Consider the following 22228-nt stretch of genomic DNA (forward strand, 5'->3'; position numbering starts at 1 on the left):
TGAAATCTGCAGAGAAACTTTTTGCCTGTGGGGTTTTGTCCTGTAGATGGCGCCAGAGGGAAGGTCATGTTGTTAACTGAATCTAAAGAGGTTTTTTTTTCTCTGTACGGTGGTCTCTTTAGGACATCTCAGACTCAGTCTAAACTGAGTGCTAATAACTTTTGGATATTCCACAACTGCAGTCTTAACTCAAGGTCAATATATTAGGACATGTCTTACAATCTTACAGTCTTCGTCAGTGCAAAGAGTTTGTTCAGTTGTCATGAAGACTATATCTGTCATCTCTGTGACAGCTAAGCAAACTATCTGCAGATGAAGCCCATCAGATGCAGTTGAAAGCTTCATAATAAAAATTAGTTAGTGGGACTTCAATTAATGGCCTGAGAGTGTTTTTAAAAATCTGGTGCAGCAGAGGTGGAGATATCCTGACTTCTATTTTCTGGTGTGGGTCAAACTCTGTATCCTACATTTCCCATAATGCAAGAATCTCTCATTAGAGCCTCTGTGCCTGGTAAACACAACCTCCAACCTATTTTTTAAGCCATGCAAACGGAAGTGCTGTGGTGGGTGTGGTTTTGCAGCGGATACAGTCTCTTGTACAGAGAGCAGCGAGTTGAATTTTTGTCTCATGAGTCACTACAGTCATTTGAGTCCACAGTTCGTAGCTGTGGTTTTCACTGTACTACTTAGCTCTACATTATCTCCAGTAAAATGATTCCTGTGCAGCTTTGCCTCCATTAGGAGCATCATCAGACATCTCATGTTCCAGATGAGGCAGTCAGGAGTAAAACCTGGCCTGACGAGGAAGAGTCTAATGATTTAGGTATGTGGGAAATTCCGTGGTTCATAGTACTGAGTCTGAGTTTACAGGTATTGGCTTTGAGATATGATTTTTCACGGTCAATACATGAAAGAGCTGATGGGCACAGGTAGAGTTGAAGTTCAGATTATTTTGGCTGGGTGCTGCTGTGTCTGTGATCGTGGTAAACAATATTAACTATTCACTTCTGTATGTCAGCCAGTTGAACACTTACACCAAATACACCACCTGTAGTTGAAACCTTCACTATGCTGGCTGGATTATTGTGATAAATGCTTTGGAAGAGGAAATGTTTGTATGAGGAAATAGATGAAATGTGAAAGTACTCAGATTAGTAATCAGACTCTTTCACATTAAATAGGACTAGAGTTATGTAATGGTGGACCGTTACATGAGTTGTGTTATGTTAAAAACGGGTTTTAATGGTGGATGAACTATATTTTATTGAGCAGTTGCACAGCCACTAGTTTGGGACTATCTCTGCTTTAACCAGTTCCAAATAACTGTCGAGTAAACACTGAATTGACTGGATTTATTGGTACAAATCAACTGGAAAAAATTCTTAAGATGCGTGTTGAGGAAGTTGCACACTCATCTTTTTATGTGGTTGCAGATTCCTATGACTTTCTAGCTACCAGCAGTGCTCATTTGTGTTACGTAAGTTTCCCATCCTAGTTCTTTAATTTAGTAAGGAAGTAAAAGCAACTTCATCATACACAAAGGGAACATTAGAAAAAATACCAGTACATAACCTCCAGTAAAATCACACCTTGTTGTTTTTACATTTCAGTGTTTACATATGCAAAGTTCAGTTTTTTTAACCTTTGGACAGAGCCTGGCTAGGATTGTCACTCTTTGAGCTAAGCTGTCTGCAAGCTGTATGTTTAATGTACGGATGTGAGAGTGTTATCTAACACTGGGCAAGAAAGCAAAAAATAATATTTCCCAAGTTGCTCCTTTAACTGTGCTTGACCTATAAGTAATATCACTGACCATGAATTTTTTTCCGTACAGAACATCAGTGATACTGTTATGAAGCAGTTATTACTGGATTCAGAAATGTCAGACAACAAGCCTTGAGTTTGGAAGGGGTTAACCCTGTAAGCTGCCAACAATGGGCATAGTCTCTTATTTTTATTCATATATAACTGGTAATTCATGAGCGGCACTGCCTCTGCCTGCCTTGGACTGTTCAGACAGGAAGTGGTAGACCAGTTGTGTCATTTCTGTGAGGATCAGTGAGAAGTTTCACTTCTGTTGTTCAGATACCAAACACATAATGTATACCATGGCTTTGTGCATTTAAAGAATACACATCTGGCAAGGGTACAATTCATTCCTATGGTTTTTTGAAAATCTTTTAGATACATTTAATGCACCGTCTCTTAATGGCATATAAATGAAGGAGTTTAATACAACCATATCCACATTTTCCAACAACCCAGATCAAACCCATGCTGATGTGAAAAACCACTAAAAAACTGAAACAGTGCACTTTTCAGAACATCAGTCTGTGTATGTAGCTCTGACAAACTCAGGGCAAAATTTTTGAAATACTTATTCTATATTATTTATTTTATTCGGTGTCACAAAAACGTTTATAGCACAAAGGCCACATTCCCAGGCACGAAGGCCATTGACTGATTTGATGTCTACAAATAAATAACTTGACTTTCTGAAAAGAAAAAAAAAAAATAAATAACACAAATGATTACATTTTTTTAATTAAAAAAAAGGTGTTTTAAGTTGCAGTCCATTATCATGTATCAATTAAGATGCATCATGTTATCATGTAGCAATTTACCTGAATGTCTAAATATGTAGATATAATTCATTTCAGAGAAACCCTCAGTAGACGAATGTAAGAACAGTCTACAAGTGTCAAACTCATGTAAATCATATTGCACAGTAATTTAGAAATATTGTCTCTATAGTTTCTGTCATTTCTGTGTTAACATCCATCTCAGGTGATCACACATTAGAGATGCAATCACTCAGACCACATTCAGAGGCTGTCTTGGCCACGTGGTCACATCTTTTAGTAGTGTGAACGTGAATGCGTCCTGTGTCACCACTTACTCCCGCCACAGTTTCTTAATGAACCAATAATATTCTTATAATACCAGGTCTGGAGGGATGCGCTTAGAGCTGTCCACTTGTGATCAGATCACTGAAGATGAGATAGGTAAAAGTCAACAATTGGGTGGATTTTGGCCAAAATATTTAATGTAAAGGCAAACAATTAATTTTAGTATGAAAAGTCTAAAATTTTCTTACTTTCACTGTCGTACTCAAATTCTTTTTACTCTGTTTCAGTCTTGGTGTATAAAAATGAGTCAGTCAACACCAGAGCCACCACCTCCGATGAACACATGGACCACAGAAGACGTCCACCTGTGGTTGATGTCAAAAGTCAAAGTTCATAAGACTTGTGCTGACATATTCATTGAAGAGGACGTGTTGGGGGAATATTTAGTTCTCTTCAAAAAGAAAGATATATTGGACATGGGAATCAAACATGGTCCTGCTGTCAAAATCACATCTTACCTAGAGAGACTTAAAGAAGGATCACGACATGAATCACAGTTCCCAGCATATGTGGAAAAGTGGACAAAGGAGCAAGTGAACCAGTGGTTACTGCAGCACGTGAAGGTGTATAGCAAATATGCAAAACGACTCCATGAGGAAGATGTGTCTGGAGACTGTCTTGTTTGCTTCAGCAAACAGGATTTTCTGGATCTGGATGTGAAAGGTGGTCCTGCTGTAAAGATTCTGTCAGAGCTCCATCAGTTGAAAGAGAAACCAGAGCCGACACTTCATCCCACCCTCCACACCAGCACAGACCAAGAGGAAGCTCCCAAACCCATTCAGCCTGAACCTAATCTGGCTCAGGCAAAAGAAACAAAACAACCAGAAGTTAGTGACAAGATTCAATCAAAAACAGATTCAATGGTGGGAAATGAATCTGGAAAGGCTCAGTTGCCATTTGGGAAAGCTTCAGAGAAGAAGGAAATTCAACAGCCAAAGCCACAGAAAAGGGGAATAAAGAGAAAAGAAACTGTTGTGGTAACATTTCTATCTTGTTTTGTACATTGTGGAATTATTGTGTCCAGGCTGTTAGCAGAGCCTTTAGATGTAGCAAAATCTGATATGCAGCAAAAAACAATGTTATCAGTGTACTTTAAGAACATAAAGTCGTAACAAACCCTCAGGATTTTTCCAAATATAAACAATGATTGAATTGTAAAGTTTACACTACATATTTACTTCTGTTTCAGACCACAGTCCAACCACACGGACCAAAGATCACTGAGGAGATCCAGAAAACTCTAGACAACCTTGTGAAAGAAGACCTGAAACTGTTTCATTTCTACTTACAAGACTACACAAAATCTGAGCATGAAGCTATTCCTCGGGGAAGACTGGCGGGCAAGGACACCATGGACACCACAGACTTAATGACTGCCCACTACGGGATAGACGGGGCTTTACAAGTGACAATAGACATTCTAAAAGAAATCAATCAGCGTGAACTTGCCAGTCAGCTGGAAAAGAACATGGGTAAGACAACCAATGTAAAGATGTTAGTTAGTATTGGTTAGTATTTTGCTGATAATCTGCATCACTCTTTAATCTTTTCTATCATATCTTGCTGATACATGCTGAGGGACACAATTAATTAAATATTTGAGATTATTACTGTCAACAAAGATCAAAACCACTTAGACAATCTGATACATAGAGCGCCATTTGTTCCAAAGACGTTTTAAAACACATTATTGAGTCACACTGTTCCTATATCACCATGAACACACACACTATGGCTTCATTTGACTCCCACATTCACCTGTCCTGCTGCCTTTGAAAGACTGAAGTCAGGTGACAAAGGGTATTTCTCTAGTTAATAATGCTCTGATTTTGTTGTTCTTACAGGTCAAGTAAAGCTTCCAAAGGCAGTTTTGAAGAAAGAAGCAAACCAGGGGGAAAAACTAAAGAATTTGTTAACTTGTGGTGGAAACTCACTGGACAACTATAACAGATTTGTTGTTGTTGTAAACAAGACCAGTCTGGACCATGTACAGTATCTCCAGTTTCTGAGTAAGTTGAGACTGTTCTGTGTGTTAGACTTTGATCCCAACTCTGTTGCTGAAGGTGGACTGTGTCATTCCTACAGAGAGTTAAGGGCAGCCAACCTCCATACCCCATCACAGTATCAAGGACAGACTGAATCAGTTATAAAGAACCTTAACCTCTACAAACAGACCAGCTGGGTTTTCTGTAATGGCAGACATGACCTTGATGGTGATTCAAACAAGGAGTTAGACTATAAGAATTGGCTGAGGAAATCTTGCAGAGATGTAGAACAGCTGGTTTCATTCATTTGCAACCCTGAAGTTCTTCTCCATGGCAGGAGTCTCGTCATATTCCTTCTACTTTCACCTGTGGACACTGAGAAAGACCCAATCTTTGACACCTACATGTCGTTCATAAAACACACTGAGGAAGAAAATATCATCAGTATTTGTGAATCTCAGAGCACGTATGAGAAATGGAGGCAGCTGATACAAGAAAAGTGTGACTTTGACATTGACCATCTATCCATATATGAACTAACCCTAAGTGAGATCAGCGGTACTATAATGTCACTGGGGCCATTAAATCAGTCATCTGGAAGACTGCTTCCCTCCTCTGGCTCCAGTTTTGTCGTCCTGAAACAGAAAGATGAAGATGTCATGACAGCTCTGGATATTTTGTGTCTGAATCAGTGTGAAAAGACCTATGATGAGAACAGCTCAGAGTTTCAAAACTTCAGAATCAAAACTGAAGAGGAATTCTACAGAGGAGGCAAAGTCAAATGGTGGAACTTCTACTTCTGTGACAAAGACAAAGAGAAGCCATTTGTCAAACGGGACAAATATGAAAATGTGAAGAAGATGATCAGATCTCGGTTGAGAGATTCAAACAACATGTGCGTTCTTCTCAATCTCTTCCACAATCCAGGATGTGGTGGCACCACCTTAGCAATGCATGTGATGTGGGATCTCCGTCAAGAGTTCAGATGTGCGGTGTTGAAAGACAATGCACTGCCAAAGAAAGAAGTTGCTATTCAAGTCAGAATGCTCATGAAACTTGAAAGTGAGAAACCATATCCAGTTTTGCTGTTAGTTGACGATTCAAAAGAAACGGAGACTCCTCGTGATCTTGTGAACTGGATACATAAAGCTGGTGTAGAGGATAGCTTAAACATAAATGTGGACGATACACAAAATTGCAAAGTCGTCATCCTTAACTGTGTTCGGTCCCATAGCCCAAAGGAGCAATACAGACAGTTCAATCCAACACAAAGTCAATACATTACTGCTTCACTGACTCTAGAAGAACAGAAAGAGTTTGAAAAGAAACTTAAAGAGCTCAAAGAAACTCATGAAAAGCCTGAGAACTTTTACAGCTTCATGATCATGAAGAGCAATTTCGACAAACAATACATAGATGATCTCGCCCGTAACACACTAGAGAACTTTGATTTCAGCACAAAGGCGGCCCAACTTTTTGCCTTTCTAGCCTTACTGAACACATATGTGGCAGAGTCGGAAATCTCGCTCTCTCTCTGTGAAGACTTTTTTGGGATGAAAATGATTCGCTGGCAGGAGGAAAGTGTATTGGACAGAATGAAGCCATATTCAAACCTTCTAATCATGGACACAGTTGAAGAATGGGGAGGATACAAAGGAATCCGAATCCTTCATCACTCCATTGCATCTGCATGTCTGGAAGAGTTAGAGAGGAGCTGCTACTTAAAAATAAGTGATATTGCTGCGGCCATTCTTCACTGTGATCTGTTCTTCAGTGCTGGAGTTGTTAAACACAGATTGATGCTGTCAGTTCAACAAATGTTGATTGAAAGGCAGCGCAAGAAAGATGGAGATGAGAGAGAGCCATTTTCTCCTCTCATAAACACAATCCACAGCCAACAAGGGAGACAAACTGTCCAAGAAATCTTTGCAAAAGCATCATCCAGGTTTGTGACAAGTGCATCTATTCCTCAGGCACTGGCGAGATACCTGTATATCAATGAACGTGACTTCCCAGAGGCTCTGAAATGGGCTGAAAAGGCCAAGAACATTAAAGAAAACCCATACACATTTGACACAATTGGGCAAGTCCACAAAAGCAATTTAAAAACTAACATCAACAGAGAAAAGCAGGAGACATCACACAATCCAGAAGACTTAGACACAAACATCAAAATAGCAGATAATGCAATCAGAGCATTTAAAAGGGCTCAAGAGCTGGCAAACACACAGGATGAACCTGACGAGGAAGCAGCTGAGGTTGAGTCAGAGGACTATCCCAGAAAGTCATATAATGTTTATGGCTATGTTGGTGTGCTGGAAATTGCTTTCCTGGTCTTTGAGATATTGAGCAGACTCCCATTCTTTGATGAAAGTGATCCACAAAAGAAGAAGTACTTCCAGAGTTTTTTCAAGCGAGTGATCCCAATCACCAGGGTGTATAAGACGGACAATGAGCTCAACAACAGGTATGTGGAGATCATCAAAGAACGTGAGCCTTTTCTCCTCAGTCTGAAAACTGAAGTAAAAGAAACATTTGAACTCCTTGACTTTTACTTCACATATATAAAAGGGAACAATTCAGAATTTGATTCAAAGAATCGTTGGACTGTGTGTGGACATTTTAAAAAGTATCTAACTCTCTTTTGCACCGCACCAGAAGAAAAAAAAAAAGAACGACAGAGCAATCCTAATCTCAATTTGAAAATTGATATTGAAGAAAAAAGACAGCTTCTTGAAGAGAAACAAGCAGATACATTCGTCGGGATTCTTCAGCATTTGGACAAACATGCCCAAGAAATTGAGAGGATCACAGAATGCTATGCATTCTTGCAACAACAACAACAATTTGTCAACAAAAAACAAAAGACAAAGGAAACAATCAACTACATTTTGTCAAACATAGTTCTTTACCTTTTGAAACCAAAATCTAAGCATGTTAAGAGTTACAGCAACCTCTCTGCTCTCCTTTTGAAAACTCTGCAAGATGTAGGACTTGGGTATCCCTTCCCAGACCCATACTACCTGGCTCTTCTGTTACTCTGGCCAAGTCCCACTCAGGAAAACCCAGAAATTGTGACATATGTGAAGGCAATTCGAAACTCATCTCGCAAGTTCCTGACTTCATTGTTTAGAAACAGGAGCACTGTTGCCCACCTCTACTTGGGGAAAGAAGCGGAACTCAAGAGGCTCGTTTCTAAACCCCAACTAGATGAGAATTTTAAAGACATGCGTCGTGATACCTTGGCACAACTTTGGCGGAATGGAGATATATTTAAAGACAAAGCAATTATCAACCGCCTTCATCGAGTCAGTGGAACCATTGAGCAAGGAGAGGTGTTTGCCAATTATGGAAAACTGAAAATCCCTGTGCGCCCAGCTTTTGTTGCTGGAATAAGAAGTGGCTTCAGCACTGAGAAGGTTTCTTTTTACCTTGGTTTTGCTATTAATGGACCACTTGCTTATGATATTCAGTATGAAAACTAGGGTAATCACTTGTACAAAAAAAGCACAGCAGACACTGAGACAGAACTGAACATTATGAAAAATAAGAGTGGCAAGAAAAAAACAAGAGCAAATGAAAAGCAAGACTGATGGCAGGGGTAAAGTCTGATCCTGTAGCACTAGCTGTATTTGTATATATTTGTATATTCTTTTTATATAATTTCATCTACAGTATGATAACCAATGATGTACCACACAGTAATTTTGTACTTTTTGTTTGACTTAAAAATATTACTATGTTATTTTTATTTCATTGTTTATTTTACTTGGACAACATGTAATAATGTTAATTGTGCCAGGAATAGCTAAAACAAGCAAATGAAAAACAAGACAGGTTGCGGAAGTAGATGGCAACCCTGTAGCACTAGCTGTATATATTTTTTTACATTCTGTCTACATAAATTTTATCTATTTTTAAAAAAAAATACTTTCTTACATTTTTTTGTTATTTTTTTATGATTTTCTATTGTACAGCAGCAACAATAACATGTTCACCAGGCAGTCCCTTATGTATTTATGTACAAATGCAAATACAAAATGGAAGTCTCGAATTAGATGAGCAAATGGAAAGCAAGACAGATAGCAGAGGTAAATTTCATTCCTGGAGCACAAGTGGTATGCACATGTTTTTATGTTATTTTTGTTTCTTCATTTTTTTGTCTTACATTTCTTTAGCACTTTTTGGTATTTATTTTCATTGTTGTGTGCTGCAGTCTTCTTTTGATTGATCTGCAAGTGAAAATATAACACTTAATATTGACCTTAATAGTACTTTCCCGTTTTCCAAAAGACAAGGAGATCAAGGTGCTCGCTAACACTTTGATTGCGCCAGATATAGTTAAAAGTTTATTTCCATTTTTAGTCCTTGGGAGGAAGCAACCAGGGATGCACAGGACAATGGATAATAGTTAGTTATGGTTGATGAAACCAGTCCAATTACAATTACTGAATAAAGACGAGGAGATGTTAAGAAACATGGAATGAGTAACTTCTGTTCTTGTTTGAGAAATGTGATTGAATTACAGTATATGGACATCATGTTACCTTTAAATATGTGAAAGTAGTAAATGCTTTATCAGCTGTAAATCAGTTATATGTGATAGTAAATCTGGAATAAAAGCTCTTCTATTTACTGTTAGTAGTATTAGTTATAGTTGTAATATTGACTGGGTAGAAACTTGGATTATGAGAATCTGTGACACTTTACAACAGCCTTGGTGTGTAAATGTGTATTTGTGACTTGTCCAAGTCCTGAAATCATTAAAAACCTTTAAAATCTTTAAATCATCTGTTTTATGAGTTCTGTTTTTATGTAAACATTTGATCCATTTTCATTTTTTTCATAGTTACTCAGTTTTAGCAGAGTACACACAGCTTCACAGAGCTGAGAGTTTCAAAAATCCAGTACTGACATATTGGCTGAAAGTTTTTTTTAACAGTCTTGATATGGATGCCTTAGATTCATTTTTTTCTAAAGAATTGCAACCAAGATACATACTAAGCTGAACATTTTACAATAAAAAAATCAACTTCTCTGTGATGGGAAAACTTAGTAGTGGTGACACTTTCGAAATCATCTTAAACGTAGTTTGGCATTTTTGTAGTTTAATTTCTTGATACTTAAGGGTCGACATACTGTATATACCAATACCAATTTAACTGAAGTAAGCTGATACACTAGTCAGTCAATTAGATCTAAGATTAATACTTTGTACTCACCTGTGCACTTATCAGCAGTGAATGCTGGATTTTATTTACCCGGCAGGGACTAAAAGCTTGACGAGGACAAAATTGTCTGCAGACTGGAATTTAGCTCCCAGCAACTTTGACTTAAAATGGCAATGTTTGTTTGTTTTATATACAGTCTATGGTTTGGACCCTGCTGGGTTAACCCACTAGGGTCGAAACGTTGCCTTGGACAGCTCTAAAACATACAGAGCGTACAGCTCGTGAACATTTGTGACTAATCTTCTCTGTGTTCGCTTCTCGGCTGCAAGTACAACTTAGACTTTAGGTGTTTATTTAGTAGGTTGGGCCATCAGTTCACTCGGTTACATTTACTCACAATTAATGCCGAGCTCTTGCATCACAAAGAAGGCCAAACAGGGCAAGAAACACAAGTAATGCTAGCTACCTTCTTAGCTTTGTGCACTATAGTATTTGTACTACTATTAACTGTACAAATCTTTTGTTTTTGTGATGACTTACATCATTTCTCGTATCATGATGCTTTCATGCTAGTGGTTTAGTGTATTAGAGTATTAGAGGTTAAGTAGCTTTGTTGGCTTGCTTAGGCCATTGTGTTGCTTTATTTTGGTCTTTTCTTGTTGGCTTCAGGCAAATAAGCGGTACGGGGTAATATTGCAAGAATACTTACAAATATGCTCCTGGACCATGGATGAAAGTCAAATGTTTGTTTTCTGCCAAGTCATATGGCGTTTTGACAAAATACAGGACGTAAAATGTGAGGCAAACTCAGCACCTGCGCCACAAAAAGTCACATTTGACAATTTGTATCCACATACATTCACTAACACTCACACTCACGTGAAATACACCCCTGTAAAACTATTGACACTACACCTTCAGCTAAAAATAGCCAATTATTACTGGTTGTATTGTACACTTTTTGAGGCATCATGAAACAATCTCGCGGTTATGTTGTCTTGGTTACGAGGATCCTTGCTAGGTTTAGCCAAACGCTAAAATTAATAGGAAAACTAAATAAATGACAAATGTGAGTCTTCTTCTTTACACATTAAGATATTTTGATTTTGTGTTTTTGTTTTGCATTTATTAGTCACCTGTTAGCCTTTATTTTCAAATTAATTGTCTTTTTTTTTTATCGCTATATTAGCTGCGCAATGACTGGATTCAATGATATGACCCTGTCTGCGATTTTACAGAACTGTCGCCGTTACAATTTTCGTTTGAATTTCATTAGTCATTTACCTTATTTGTGTTCGATTACTCCAACTTCTGCCTGGATGCCAGTCAGTGTCCTCTGGTTCGGCTCCGGTGGTCTGAGACCTGTTCCACTTCAGCTCCTCCTCCTACTTACTATAACTTCTGACATAATTACAGTATCTGCAACATCAGTTCGCCTAGTCTTAACTCTATTTCAAGATATTTTTAATTACATATTGGCAGACTTGGCAAAATGAAAGTTAAAGATATCTCGAATTTGAGATATCTCTAATAAAAATTCATTTGAATTAAAATTATGACTATCCATAATTCCAGTTTGGGATATCTACAATTTAATTCTAATTTATTCACAATTCACTTCACGATATCTATAACACCGTTTTGACGAGTAGGAAAAGTGACGTCATTTGTCCTAGTAAAAATGTCTTTGTCGATATCTGAAATGTTCATTTTGACTAGGAAGAATTGAATCACGGTTATCTGTAATACATATCCAGTCTAGACTTGCCATAATGGCAAACCGTTTTAACATTTAATGGCATTTCCTGTGTATGGGGTTTCTCATTACAGATATCTTTAATTCAAGTGTAGATTGTAGATAACTACGGCTTGCCATACTGGGCTTCCTCATCATCGTCTGTCTTAATCCCCACGTTCTTATAGTTCTCGCATTTCAGCACTTGTGTGTATTTTAAATAGTATGCTAAACGTTCATTGGCGTTCATTGTAATTAAATTAAATGTTTAAAAAAAATTCCTTTCGATTTTTTTATTTCTCAAATCAAATATCTATGACATTAATGTATTCTCCCTACCTTTAAATACCTGGGTTCTCTGACAGATGCATCTGTGGACATTGAAATTCTACTGTTGTGGAATAAAATAATGTAAAAGCCTTCAAGAACGAGTATCTGATGTTGTGCTGCCCTCTGCTGTTCTGCTGCTCTGCTTTTATGCAGACACTAAATTTGAAACAGAAAATAGAAAAATTGATGTACAATTAAATGTATAGACCCTTATTTTGGTTTGCGCAGCAATCTTTATTATGACAAAAATATGAAAACTAATGTACAGAGCAGCATCATTGCGTAACATTAAATATGACTTGAAGAAGAGTTCACAGGGGTCAGGGGTTATGACGGGGCTGATAGCAGTGAATACGAGTCTCTCAGTGAGTGTGAGCCGGCGATGAACAGATGAATGTGTGTTGAGTTTCGGTGGAGCAGCTCGTGGAAATCCAGCTTCTGGGGTTTTCAACCAGCACGCAGTCTGAGCCGTCGCCGGACCCGCTGCGGACCGGCGGCGCCCCCCTCAGTCTGGAGAAGGACACGGCCCGACCGTCAGCCCACATCCAGCGACCTGGACCTCCAGACAGCCCTGAGGAACACAGAAGAGTCAGCTGCCTGGAAATTGGACACTACTGACTGTCTACTACTACTGACTGTTGCCTTAAGGTTTGGTTGGATTAACCAAACTCTCCTAATGAAATGAAGCTGGACATAAATTGGTTGTTTTAGCTTGATGAAGACCACATGCTCATGAGGTGGTGTTCCTGTTTGTGAGTATAATCCACACCCCTAAAACTAGCCTATAATACTACCTGCCCCCCTCCTTGTGGGAAAGTTTCATCCACAGGAGTGTTACCAAGGAAGTAAAGAAAAAGATAAGAGTTTATCACCATCAGTGGTCGTAGAGAATCTGAAAATATCAGAACAGGCGTCTGAGCGTGTTGTGATGAAAGAAGTCACTCACCGATCCAAAATGGCTTCTTCCCTGCAAACTTCCACAGCCAGGTCATGTCTCTCCTGGACCGCACGCTGGTCAGGCTGCTGTTAAACCTGACAGTGTGTGAGGAACAAATGCTAGCATCAGAGTTAAAAGGTGTGTGCAAACACACAAAGTATAGTAACCTAAAGTAAAGTGAAACTTATACACGTGCACCTAAACTAAAACAAATTCAAAACAGTAGTTTTATCAACTTGTGTCATTCAGGTTCAACAGACTGAAACTTTTTCCTCACATTTATGATGAAATCCTTGTAAAAGAATAATAATTTAATAATAATTCTTCATTACTGTGTGAAAAATGATCAATAAAAATTAATACATTTTAAATTTTCATTACTGCTAACCTCAGGTTAGCCTTTAAGGTTAGGTTATGAGGTCAAAATAAAACAAAAATAGCACAGATAAAAGTGTGTGTGTGTGTGTGTGTGTGTGTGTGTGTGTGTGTGTGTTTACAGCAGTGAGCAGGTTCTCTCAGCGCTGGCCCAGCTGGCCACAGACGAGCTGAGGATGTAACAACGTCTCCTGTAGTGAGTCCAGCCGTCAGGACATGAGCTGCTGACCGACTTCCCCGTCTGAGGAGACACATCAGAGAGACACACAGGAGTTTATACCATGAACTGAAATGTGAGTGAGTGCAGGACAACCAGCTGACCAATCCATACATGAGTGAACAGGGTGGATTTATGTAGTGTTTTTATCCAAAAAACACACACACACTGATGTTTCTGTTCACACTGAAACGACTGAGCGAGAGGAAATCAGTTGAACCTCTTCTTCTTCCTCTGTCTCCTTTTGTGGCTGATGAACAACTGAAGCTCCTCATTTCTACTGTCTGGTATTTTGAATAATGTCTGTGATAGTTTTAATTGGTGTCTGACTGAATAGTCTTGTTATATGTAAATAAATGTTCTCAGGTCTCTGTTCCAGAAGAGGTCACAAGTCTTCCTAAATAAAAGAAACTTAACTAACTTCATTTTTACTCACAGGTTTAATTTTGAGTTCCAGAGTTTTTTAACAGCTGTTTTGTGTGTGTGTGTGTGTGTGTGTGTGTGTGTGTGTGTGTGTGTGTGAGTGTGTGTGTACCTTGTGCTGGCGTAGCTCTGGGTGGTGTCTGGGTACTGGGTGATCCATCTGAGGAGCGTCTCCGACTCGGAGCTCCTGCAGGAGGCGACTGTGAGGCGACCAGCTCCACCCGGCGTCACCCGGCTTCAGCTCCTCCAGCCGGAGAGGAGTCAGACTGTGGAACTGATGGAGGAGTAGGAGGAAGGGGGGGTGGGGGGGCATTAACACAGTGTGTCTCTGTGTTCTTATGTAGCTCTGGAGAAACTGACTGTGAATCTTACCGTCCAGACTTTCTCTTCAGACTTCCTCTCTCCTGACAGATGAACCTGAAATGAGCACAAGGTTCAGACACTCGGGACACTTGACAGCACAATTAGTAAAATATAAAATACATAAAATATAAAATGTGCACTTAGTACAGTAGATTTAAATAATTCAGCATGTACACTAAACTGCTAAAGCTGAGTGGGGCTTTGAACACTGTTGCCCCACTTTGGAAAATGGTTTAAAACCGGCGGTGTGACGGTTTCAGAGATAAACAAAGAAGTAATAAATTACTGGAAATAGTTTTACTTGTGTTTCAGCCCTGCAGTCTGACTGGCGTCTGCATCTGTACACCTCACATTACCTCCTGTTGCTGCTGCTTCTTTCAGTAACTTACTGTGAGGAAGATAAACCTGTTTGTTGGTTGTTTTGTTCTGACATGTAAAAAGAGAAGCTCTCAAGTGTAAAACAGTCTAAACACAATCAGTGTTAAGTCACTGACACCTGCTCACAGTCAGTCAGCTGCTGCAGGTAACACACCATGTACCGCTCCAGTGTTTTGGAAGAACACAATGATAATTAACTTTTAAAGCATCTTTTGATGGCGACCAATTAATAAATAAATGAAAACTGTCACATGCTGATACACTGAAGTCTATATTTTATTGTGTTTCCTGTATGAAATCTGACAGTTTATGAAACATTTACTATTTTAAATAACTTCTGTTTCTCTGTTTCATCCTTGTGTTAATGGATCCTAACTTACTAACTGATGGTTGAACCAATCAGGAGCCGTCAGACGACAAGACAGGAAGTAAGACTGTGGAAAAGGGTTTTAATTACTCACAACAGGTCAGACAGGGATTTTTCCAGCTGCTATAACGGGAGGAAACACCAACCTTTAGTCCTCCTTGTCTGACTCTGTGTCCAGTGCTGCCAGTGCTACCAGTGCTCCCAGTGCTCCCAGTGCCTGTCCCAGGCAGCTGCCTGCTGTGGTAGTGGATGTGGCTGTAGCTGGGGGCCGCCTGGTCCTGTGGGTCCCCCTCTCCGTAGTCCAGGTAGGGCTGGCGGTTCGGGACGTCCCCTCTGGGAGGGTGAGGCTGTGTCTCCCACAGAAGCTCTGCCTCGATGTCGGTGACGGGGTCCTCGTCCTCCTCCATCCTGGGAGGGTCAGGGAGGCGAGGAGGTGGGGGAAGCTGCTTCACGTCCCCCTCCACCAGGTCGTCAGGGTCGCACCTTCCTGACAGACAACAGTGAGGGCACAGTTTGATTTTGTCTAATATGCAACTACCACAAAACAAAAAGGTGCTGGATGCAAAATCTGAAAATTATCTCCACAGCACCAAATGCATTATTATATATGATGTATTAATATCATAAGTTTTCATTGTGTGGGTGTATTGATCTTTTTTTAATATATATATTTTTTATTGAATACTTAAATTTTTGTTCATAGTTAAATAAAAATCAATTCCCCCTTTTATCCCAGATTTTTCCCCCTGAAGCCTCCTTCTTCTTCAGTTTATAAACTTATGAAGAAAGGAAAAGTTTGCATTTATATGTTACTGTTAAGGTATGCAAATCATTTATTTGAAGAATAGCATGAGCTGCAAAAGTTAGAATATTGCAAAAGATTTTTTTATGCTTTGCTGAGGTGTAAAAGTTTATTGTTCATTTTAGGCATTTATTATATATTCATCTGCTATATTACTAATATATTACACTATGTTAAGTGGTTAAACAGCCAACTCTACAGTCCATAACTGACACACAGCTGGCTGATGATTATGACTATTACTATAGTTTTTTTTTTTACCTCCTCTGGGGTCAATGATCTCAACACTAGCGGAGCTCCTCTGTCCCAGGACGGCGTTCTGCGGGTTTTTCAGGGTGACAGTAAAGGTCTCGTGGTTTTCCTCCAGACCGTCGTCGACCAGGTAAATGTTCCAGGTTTTCACACTGACTCCTGGAATAAAACAGGATGAAGAAAATCACCATGGTCATCCTGATTCATTAATAGCAAGAGTTGTGACATCACATTCACCAGAGCTGCTGAAGTGATCCAAAATCCAGACATCACTCGATTCAGATTTTCTGAATGAGTCCAGCCGATGATGATTCAAACATCAGTGTTTAAATGACAGTCAGCTGGCAGTGTTTGTGTTAAATTAAAGCAGAGTAGAGTCCAGTAGAGTCAGACCTGGGTCAAACTGGACGAGGCCAGCTGTGCTGTGAGTGAAATCTCTGCCGTGTTTGGCCGATCCTTCCTCCACCTGCACAAACGAGGCCATTAACCAATACTGAGCACTGACTCATTAACTTAATGATGATCACATCATTCATTAACAGCACTGTTTAAAACTTAACACTCCTCAGACCGACAGTAATCTTACCTGGATAGCAACGTAGGCCGGGTCAACGCTCTTCCCGCTGCGCTGGATCTGGATCTGAAGAGTCCCTGCTGTCTCACAGGTTCTGTAGCAGGTCGCCGACAACTCCAGCCGAGACCAGGACAGCTCCAGACTGCAGGAGACACTCAGCTGAATCCTTCATATACTGTACACCACATACACACCCACTGTACTTGTAAAGATACATGACCCCAACATCCAAAGTTCGATTCCCGGCCGGGGGAGTCTCACTGCATATCATGCCCGTCTCTCTGCCCCTTGTGTCCTGTCTCTCTCCAAACTGTCAACCATCAAATAAAAGGGCAAAACACCCTCCTTCTCTGGGTCATAACTCGGTCAAATCCAAACACACTGATATAAAACACATATTTTTAATTCAACGTGAGTTAAACTCCCTGAGGACACAATTATCTCCAATGTCCATCATGAATATACTTCCTTGAATCTGCAAAGAAATCATTGAAAAAAGATGCTCCTTATAACTCTGCGCTATCCATCCTTATATGGATATTTGCTCTTGAATTTTGCTGTTACTATTTGTATGTTATATTTCAAAGTTGTAACCAGGAGAATTCACCTGCATTGTGCTGGGATGAAGGTAGAAATCTCAGAGACAGAGATCAAAACAGGAACTATCTGCACCATTGATGACACTGGATCAGAGGTCGGTCTGGAGTCTTAGTAATTCATTTAGTAATTAACAGTGATATAAGACCAAGTAAAACTACACCTACATTTCAGGCAGCATGGTGTTTCCTGCTGGGTCCGTGAGGCGGAACTGGAAGCTGTCTGCCGTTACCTCCATGTCGGCCGGGAGGACGAACACCACAGCCGCTGGTCCACATCCCGCTGGGTGAAACGACCTTTGATGTAGGCTCCTGGTAGGATGAGACGACAGACAACGATACACAACTCTGACCCACTCACTCTACAAACACAAACCTCTTCTGGCCCTGGACTGGCTTAATTTGCCTCTTTCTAATAAAATTGAACTGTAGAATGGCTAAGACTACAATACGACAAAGAAAGGAGCGGATTCGAATATGTGAGGGAGGGAATTTTTGCAGAAACCAACGACAAAAGTAACAACCAGGTCCACAGCTACAAAGCAGATTTTAATTTTAAATGTGCACCCAATAAAGGTTTGAGAAGACTGGATTACTGGAGCTTTAAACTATTGACCTGAGCAGCCAGCTCACCTGTGAGAGCGTTCTCCAGGTAGCCGAAGTGTGGAGGTCTGCTGATGGAGAACTCCAGCTCCTCTGTGGGGCTGTCGGGGTCCGAGGCCTGCAGGTGTTTGTTGGTGATGAAGATGCCGTAACGCCCGCCGCTTAGATCCACCACCGTGCTGGGACTACGTCTGGTGGTCAGACTGGGAGGCGCCCTGTCCACCCGATCCACCTGAACACAACACGAGGATCAGAGGTCTGAGAGTCTGTGTGAAGAATCCTAGTGTTTGAACAAAGTGAATTTTGTCTGGGGGATTATGTAGAGAGATACATGATATATGGTGTATAGAAAAGTGCAGTACTACAAGACCAGCAATATTAAAGGTGGAAAAACACTATAATTTAAACACAAAGATATAAAAACAATCAATAAGAAATCTCTCAAAAGAAGCTAAGTAAGATAAGTTGTTTCAATTCAATTATACAATGACTTATAGAGATAATTACCTAGGATCTGTATAATGTATATTTACCTTGCAATATTTCAAACTTCAAAAAGCCTCAAAAACATCCACAATGAAAAACAAAATGTCTTTGACACACACACACTATTTTTAACAATGCAATGTTGCATTTCATAGACATGAGATCAATCAAGTTAGTAAGTTGGTAAGTCAGATATATGTAATAGAAATAAAAAACATATTTCTCTATATTTCCTGTTATTTTCTCGACCTCCTGACACATATAGAGAAAGACTGAAGACAGGAGAAGAGAGAGCTGTCTGTCAATAAATAATCCTCTCGCTCAGAATCCAGCAGCAGAAAGAAACTGCAGTTCAGCCTTCCTCCCACTGGATGTCGCTGCTGTCACATGATAATCAGACTCATGCTGATATTTAAACTTTTCTGTTTCCTTCCTCTTTCCTTGGGTTAAGATGATTCTCAGCAGTTTTTGATTTAATGTAGTTTCATCTTTGTTTAAATTTTTGTTTATTTTTTACTTATTTTCAGAGATGATTTTGTTGATTCAGGTTCATTTCTGATCTCTTGATTATGTCTAATCAAACAGGTTCTGAAACCATTAGTAAAATGTAGAAATTGATCAGCAGCTATTTTGATTTTGAAGCTATTGATAAAACATAAATGAGAAACACTGTCAGATTCAAACATAATGATGGAGAATACTTTATTATTAACATCAGTATCAAAGTAAACTTTTTTTTTAACAGACGAAACAATAAAATGATTGATTATAAAAATAATCAACAGAATGACTGATACTGAAAATAATTGCATAAGAACAGCTGCATAACCATCAAGTACATCGAGTACAACATACACACAATACAACAGATCATACCCAATTAAAAAAAAATATTTAAATCAAAAATACTTTCAGCTCTGACTAAAATCATCACCTGAAGCTCAACCTTCAGTTTTAGTTTGTCAATAATGACATTTTTTTTATTTGAGTTTTAGAGGGAGGAAATACAGCCATGTTTGTGTGTGTGTGTCTGTGTGTGTGTGTGTGTGTGTGTGTGTGTGTTAAATATTCATGAAGCCTTTGAATAATCACACACACACAGCAAAATATTACATATTGTGCATATCATGTACACACACACACACACACACTTTACCAAAACACACCATCCCATCCAATCACAAACAGTCTCCAGTCTCTCAGAGGCTCAGGACAGTTGGTCAAGCCAGTGTATTAGCCACCTGGCTGGTTGTGTGTGTGTGTGTGTGTGTGTGTGTGTGTGTGTGTGTGTGTGTGTGTGTGTGTGTGTGAGCAGGTAACATGTGAGGGGGATATGTCTTGGCTCACCTGCTGTTCTTTTCTTCAAATATTTATCTGTGTAGTACGGAGTCGACAGCAGCCTCACTGACACGACACTGTTCTTCAGGAAGCTCTAAACCTGCAGATTCAGCTCCTGGACTCTAGCTGCTTCACACTCTCGGGCCCTGTCTCAAGATCTGTCTGGATCCCTCATGTGGATAATGAAATCTGATTCCTGGGCCTACACTTGGTATAATAACACTAATAAGTGATCATCACAGTCAGGCGTCGATCATTTCTAAATCACTTTCTGGGAGGAAAGCTAGCTAGCTAATGCTACTTGTAGCTTTTGCTGGGCTTATGATCTCAGTGACTTTGAGCTTGATGATTGTCGGTGTCAGACAGCTGTTTTTAGTGTTTCTGAAACTGCTGATCTCCTGGATTTTCACACAGGACAGTCTCTAGGAGCAGTGGTTCCCAACCTGTGGAAAGGGCCATCTGGTGGTCCACGAAGGTATTACAAGTGGGCTGACAAATAATTTGCAAAAAAACAATTTTGGTGAAAGGATGTAATTATAAAAAACAAAAATATAAATAATGTTTTTTAAATCCCATCACTGTGATAAGCCGATGATAGGAACTTTTATATTGTCGTCGCCCAGGCCACTTCATATATTTGTTTGCTTTCTCAGTTGATTAAAAAGATCACATCCAAAAACTGGAGAATCAAAATGGATAGCTGATTAGCAACAGGAGGACTTAAAATGAAAGAGAGTCAAGAGACAGATGGTGAAAGTGATCTCTCCCCGTCACACAAAAAGAGGAGGTTGAGCTTCTCTTGCTTTCAGTTCAGTCCTGAATGGTCAGCTCTGAAAATGATTTAGCCTCCATACTGTTACGGGGTCGGATGTGGGCCGCCAACATTTTTGAGATTTTGACACAGGCTCACCAAAACTGGACGGCTGAAGACTGGAAAAATGCAGCCTGGTCTGACAGAACTCAACCTGTCATCAGGAGAGACCCTTTTTATGGGAAGTCACCAGCCTGTGAGTGAGTTTCACCAGCTCAGGACACAGTTTGATGTCTCTATACACACTAGACTTGTTCCTATACAACTGTTTGATGTGTGTTGTGTGTGTGTGCAGCTCACCTGTATGTTAAACACAGCAGGCTCTTCTCTCAGCTGTCCAAACTCCAGGTATCCTCTGTTGCTCCCATCAGTCGGCAGGAAGTAGAACCTGTCGATATCCGCTGGGCTGCCCGGGTTGTGTCGGTAAGCCAGGTTGAGCTCGTCCACGTCGGTTTGGCTGAATCTCAGCGGAGGTGTCAGTGGGACTCCTCTCAGCAGCAGTTTTCCGTAGCGTGGCGGCTCTGTGATGATGAAGCTCAGGTTGGCTGCGGCGGTGTCAGGGTCGGTGAGCTGCAGCTGCTCAGAGGTGATGGTCTCTGTGGCCCCGTCCTGCAGCCGCAGCCCGGTGTTGTGGTTGAGGGTAGGGGGGATGCGGTCACCGTGTTCGATGGTGAAGTGGAGGGTGCCGCTGCGGGATGAGGCGCCGTTGGTGACGACGAAACTGTGAAGAAAAAACTTAGTGAGAAACTGATCTGAGTTTTGTACAACTCATTAAGTCTATATAGTACATTAAATTATTGACATTTACAACTACAACTACAAAGGGCCTTTAATCAACTACAAAGACACTATCCAGTTGCATTGTGGGAAATGTAGGAATTGACCAATTCTGGAGAATAAAAGCAAGGATATCACCATTTTTGCTACAGATTTGGACCATTCATTGTTTAAGTGAAATAATAAACAGTACCAGCCCCACTGTTGTGGCTGGTAAATATAATCTGCATGTGTAGTTCAGTTAATTAAATCTCAGGACTTTCCCTTGAGTAACACTGACAACAGCTTCAGTCATCAATCACTCACATGAAGACCTGGTTCCATCTGAGGCTTTGGTGAACGTTAGTGTGTGTTCACCAGATCGTCAACACACACACATACGCACGCACGCACGCAAGCACGCACATACACACACTATGGTGACAATTGACAGTGCATTGGAGCTGAAAACGAGCTGTGTGTGTACATGTGTGTATTTTGTCATCCTCTCTGTCCTCTGCCAACACAATCTGCCTCTCAGCCCTGCAGCCCTGCAGCTGACAAACTGCCCCGGGCCTCAGCACACCGGCCACCACACACACACACACACATACACATACACTCAGAGGCAGGTCCTGGTGTAACATCTGGCTCCGGTGTCGGCCATATTTGCCCAGGGACGGCCGTCTGTGGCCGGTGCTCTGGCCGACAACGTGCCAACGCTGTTGTTATTCTCCTAATAATAACCATTCATCATCAGCTGTCATGCACACACGCACGCACGCACGCACGCACGCACGCACGCACGCACACACACACA

At 40.3% G+C, this 22228-nt stretch overlaps 2 protein-coding genes across 3 annotated transcripts in view; one reads left to right on the plus strand and one right to left on the minus strand.

The window, feature by feature from the left end:
- Positions 1–619: 619 nt before the first annotated feature.
- Positions 620–9686, plus strand: LOC130171226 (sterile alpha motif domain-containing protein 9-like). Of its 2 annotated transcripts, XM_056379136.1 has the most exons (4): positions 620–823; positions 3137–3886; positions 4099–4381; positions 4754–9686. In XM_056379136.1, exons 2-4 carry the CDS (start codon positions 3152–3154, stop codon positions 8377–8379), a joined length of 4644 nt encoding a protein of 1547 aa, XP_056235111.1. In that variant the 5' UTR covers positions 620–823; positions 3137–3151; the 3' UTR covers positions 8380–9686. The 2 variants fall into 2 exon arrangements, with proteins under 2 accessions (XP_056235111.1, XP_056235110.1); XM_056379135.1 differs by lacking the exon at positions 620–823 and having other exon boundaries at positions 2145–3886.
- A 2654-nt stretch (positions 9687–12340) lies between these two features.
- frem1b (Fras1 related extracellular matrix 1b) overlaps positions 12341–22228 on the minus strand; it is a 45601-nt gene continuing 35713 nt past the window's right edge. Inside the window, 13 exon segments of the mRNA XM_056379362.1 lie at positions 12341–12701; positions 13077–13162; positions 13565–13683; positions 14195–14356; positions 14455–14499; positions 15337–15677; positions 16254–16403; positions 16638–16710; positions 16831–16960; positions 17583–17682; positions 17685–17726; positions 18048–18249; positions 20953–21373. Coding sequence (XP_056235337.1) covers positions 12493–12701; positions 13077–13162; positions 13565–13683; positions 14195–14356; positions 14455–14499; positions 15337–15677; positions 16254–16403; positions 16638–16710; positions 16831–16960; positions 17583–17682; positions 17685–17726; positions 18048–18249; positions 20953–21373 — 2080 coding nt within the window. The 3' untranslated portion in view covers positions 12341–12492.

This window comes from Seriola aureovittata, chromosome 6, assembly GCF_021018895.1.
Source record: "Seriola aureovittata isolate HTS-2021-v1 ecotype China chromosome 6, ASM2101889v1, whole genome shotgun sequence".
NCBI lineage: Eukaryota > Metazoa > Chordata > Actinopteri > Carangiformes > Carangidae > Seriola > Seriola aureovittata.

Bases quoted from the DNA above. Each gene is read 5' to 3' on its own strand.
- LOC130171226 (XM_056379135.1), top strand. From the start codon at position 3,074: ATGAAAAGTCTAAAATTTTCTTACTTTCACTGTCGTACTCAAATTCTT. The intron at 3,887-4,098 runs GTAACATTTCTA...CTTCTGTTTCAG, and splicing joins AGAGAAAAGAAACTGTTGTG to ACCACAGTCCAACCACACGG. The intron at 4,382-4,753 runs GTAAGACAACCA...TTGTTCTTACAG, and splicing joins TCAGCTGGAAAAGAACATGG to GTCAAGTAAAGCTTCCAAAG.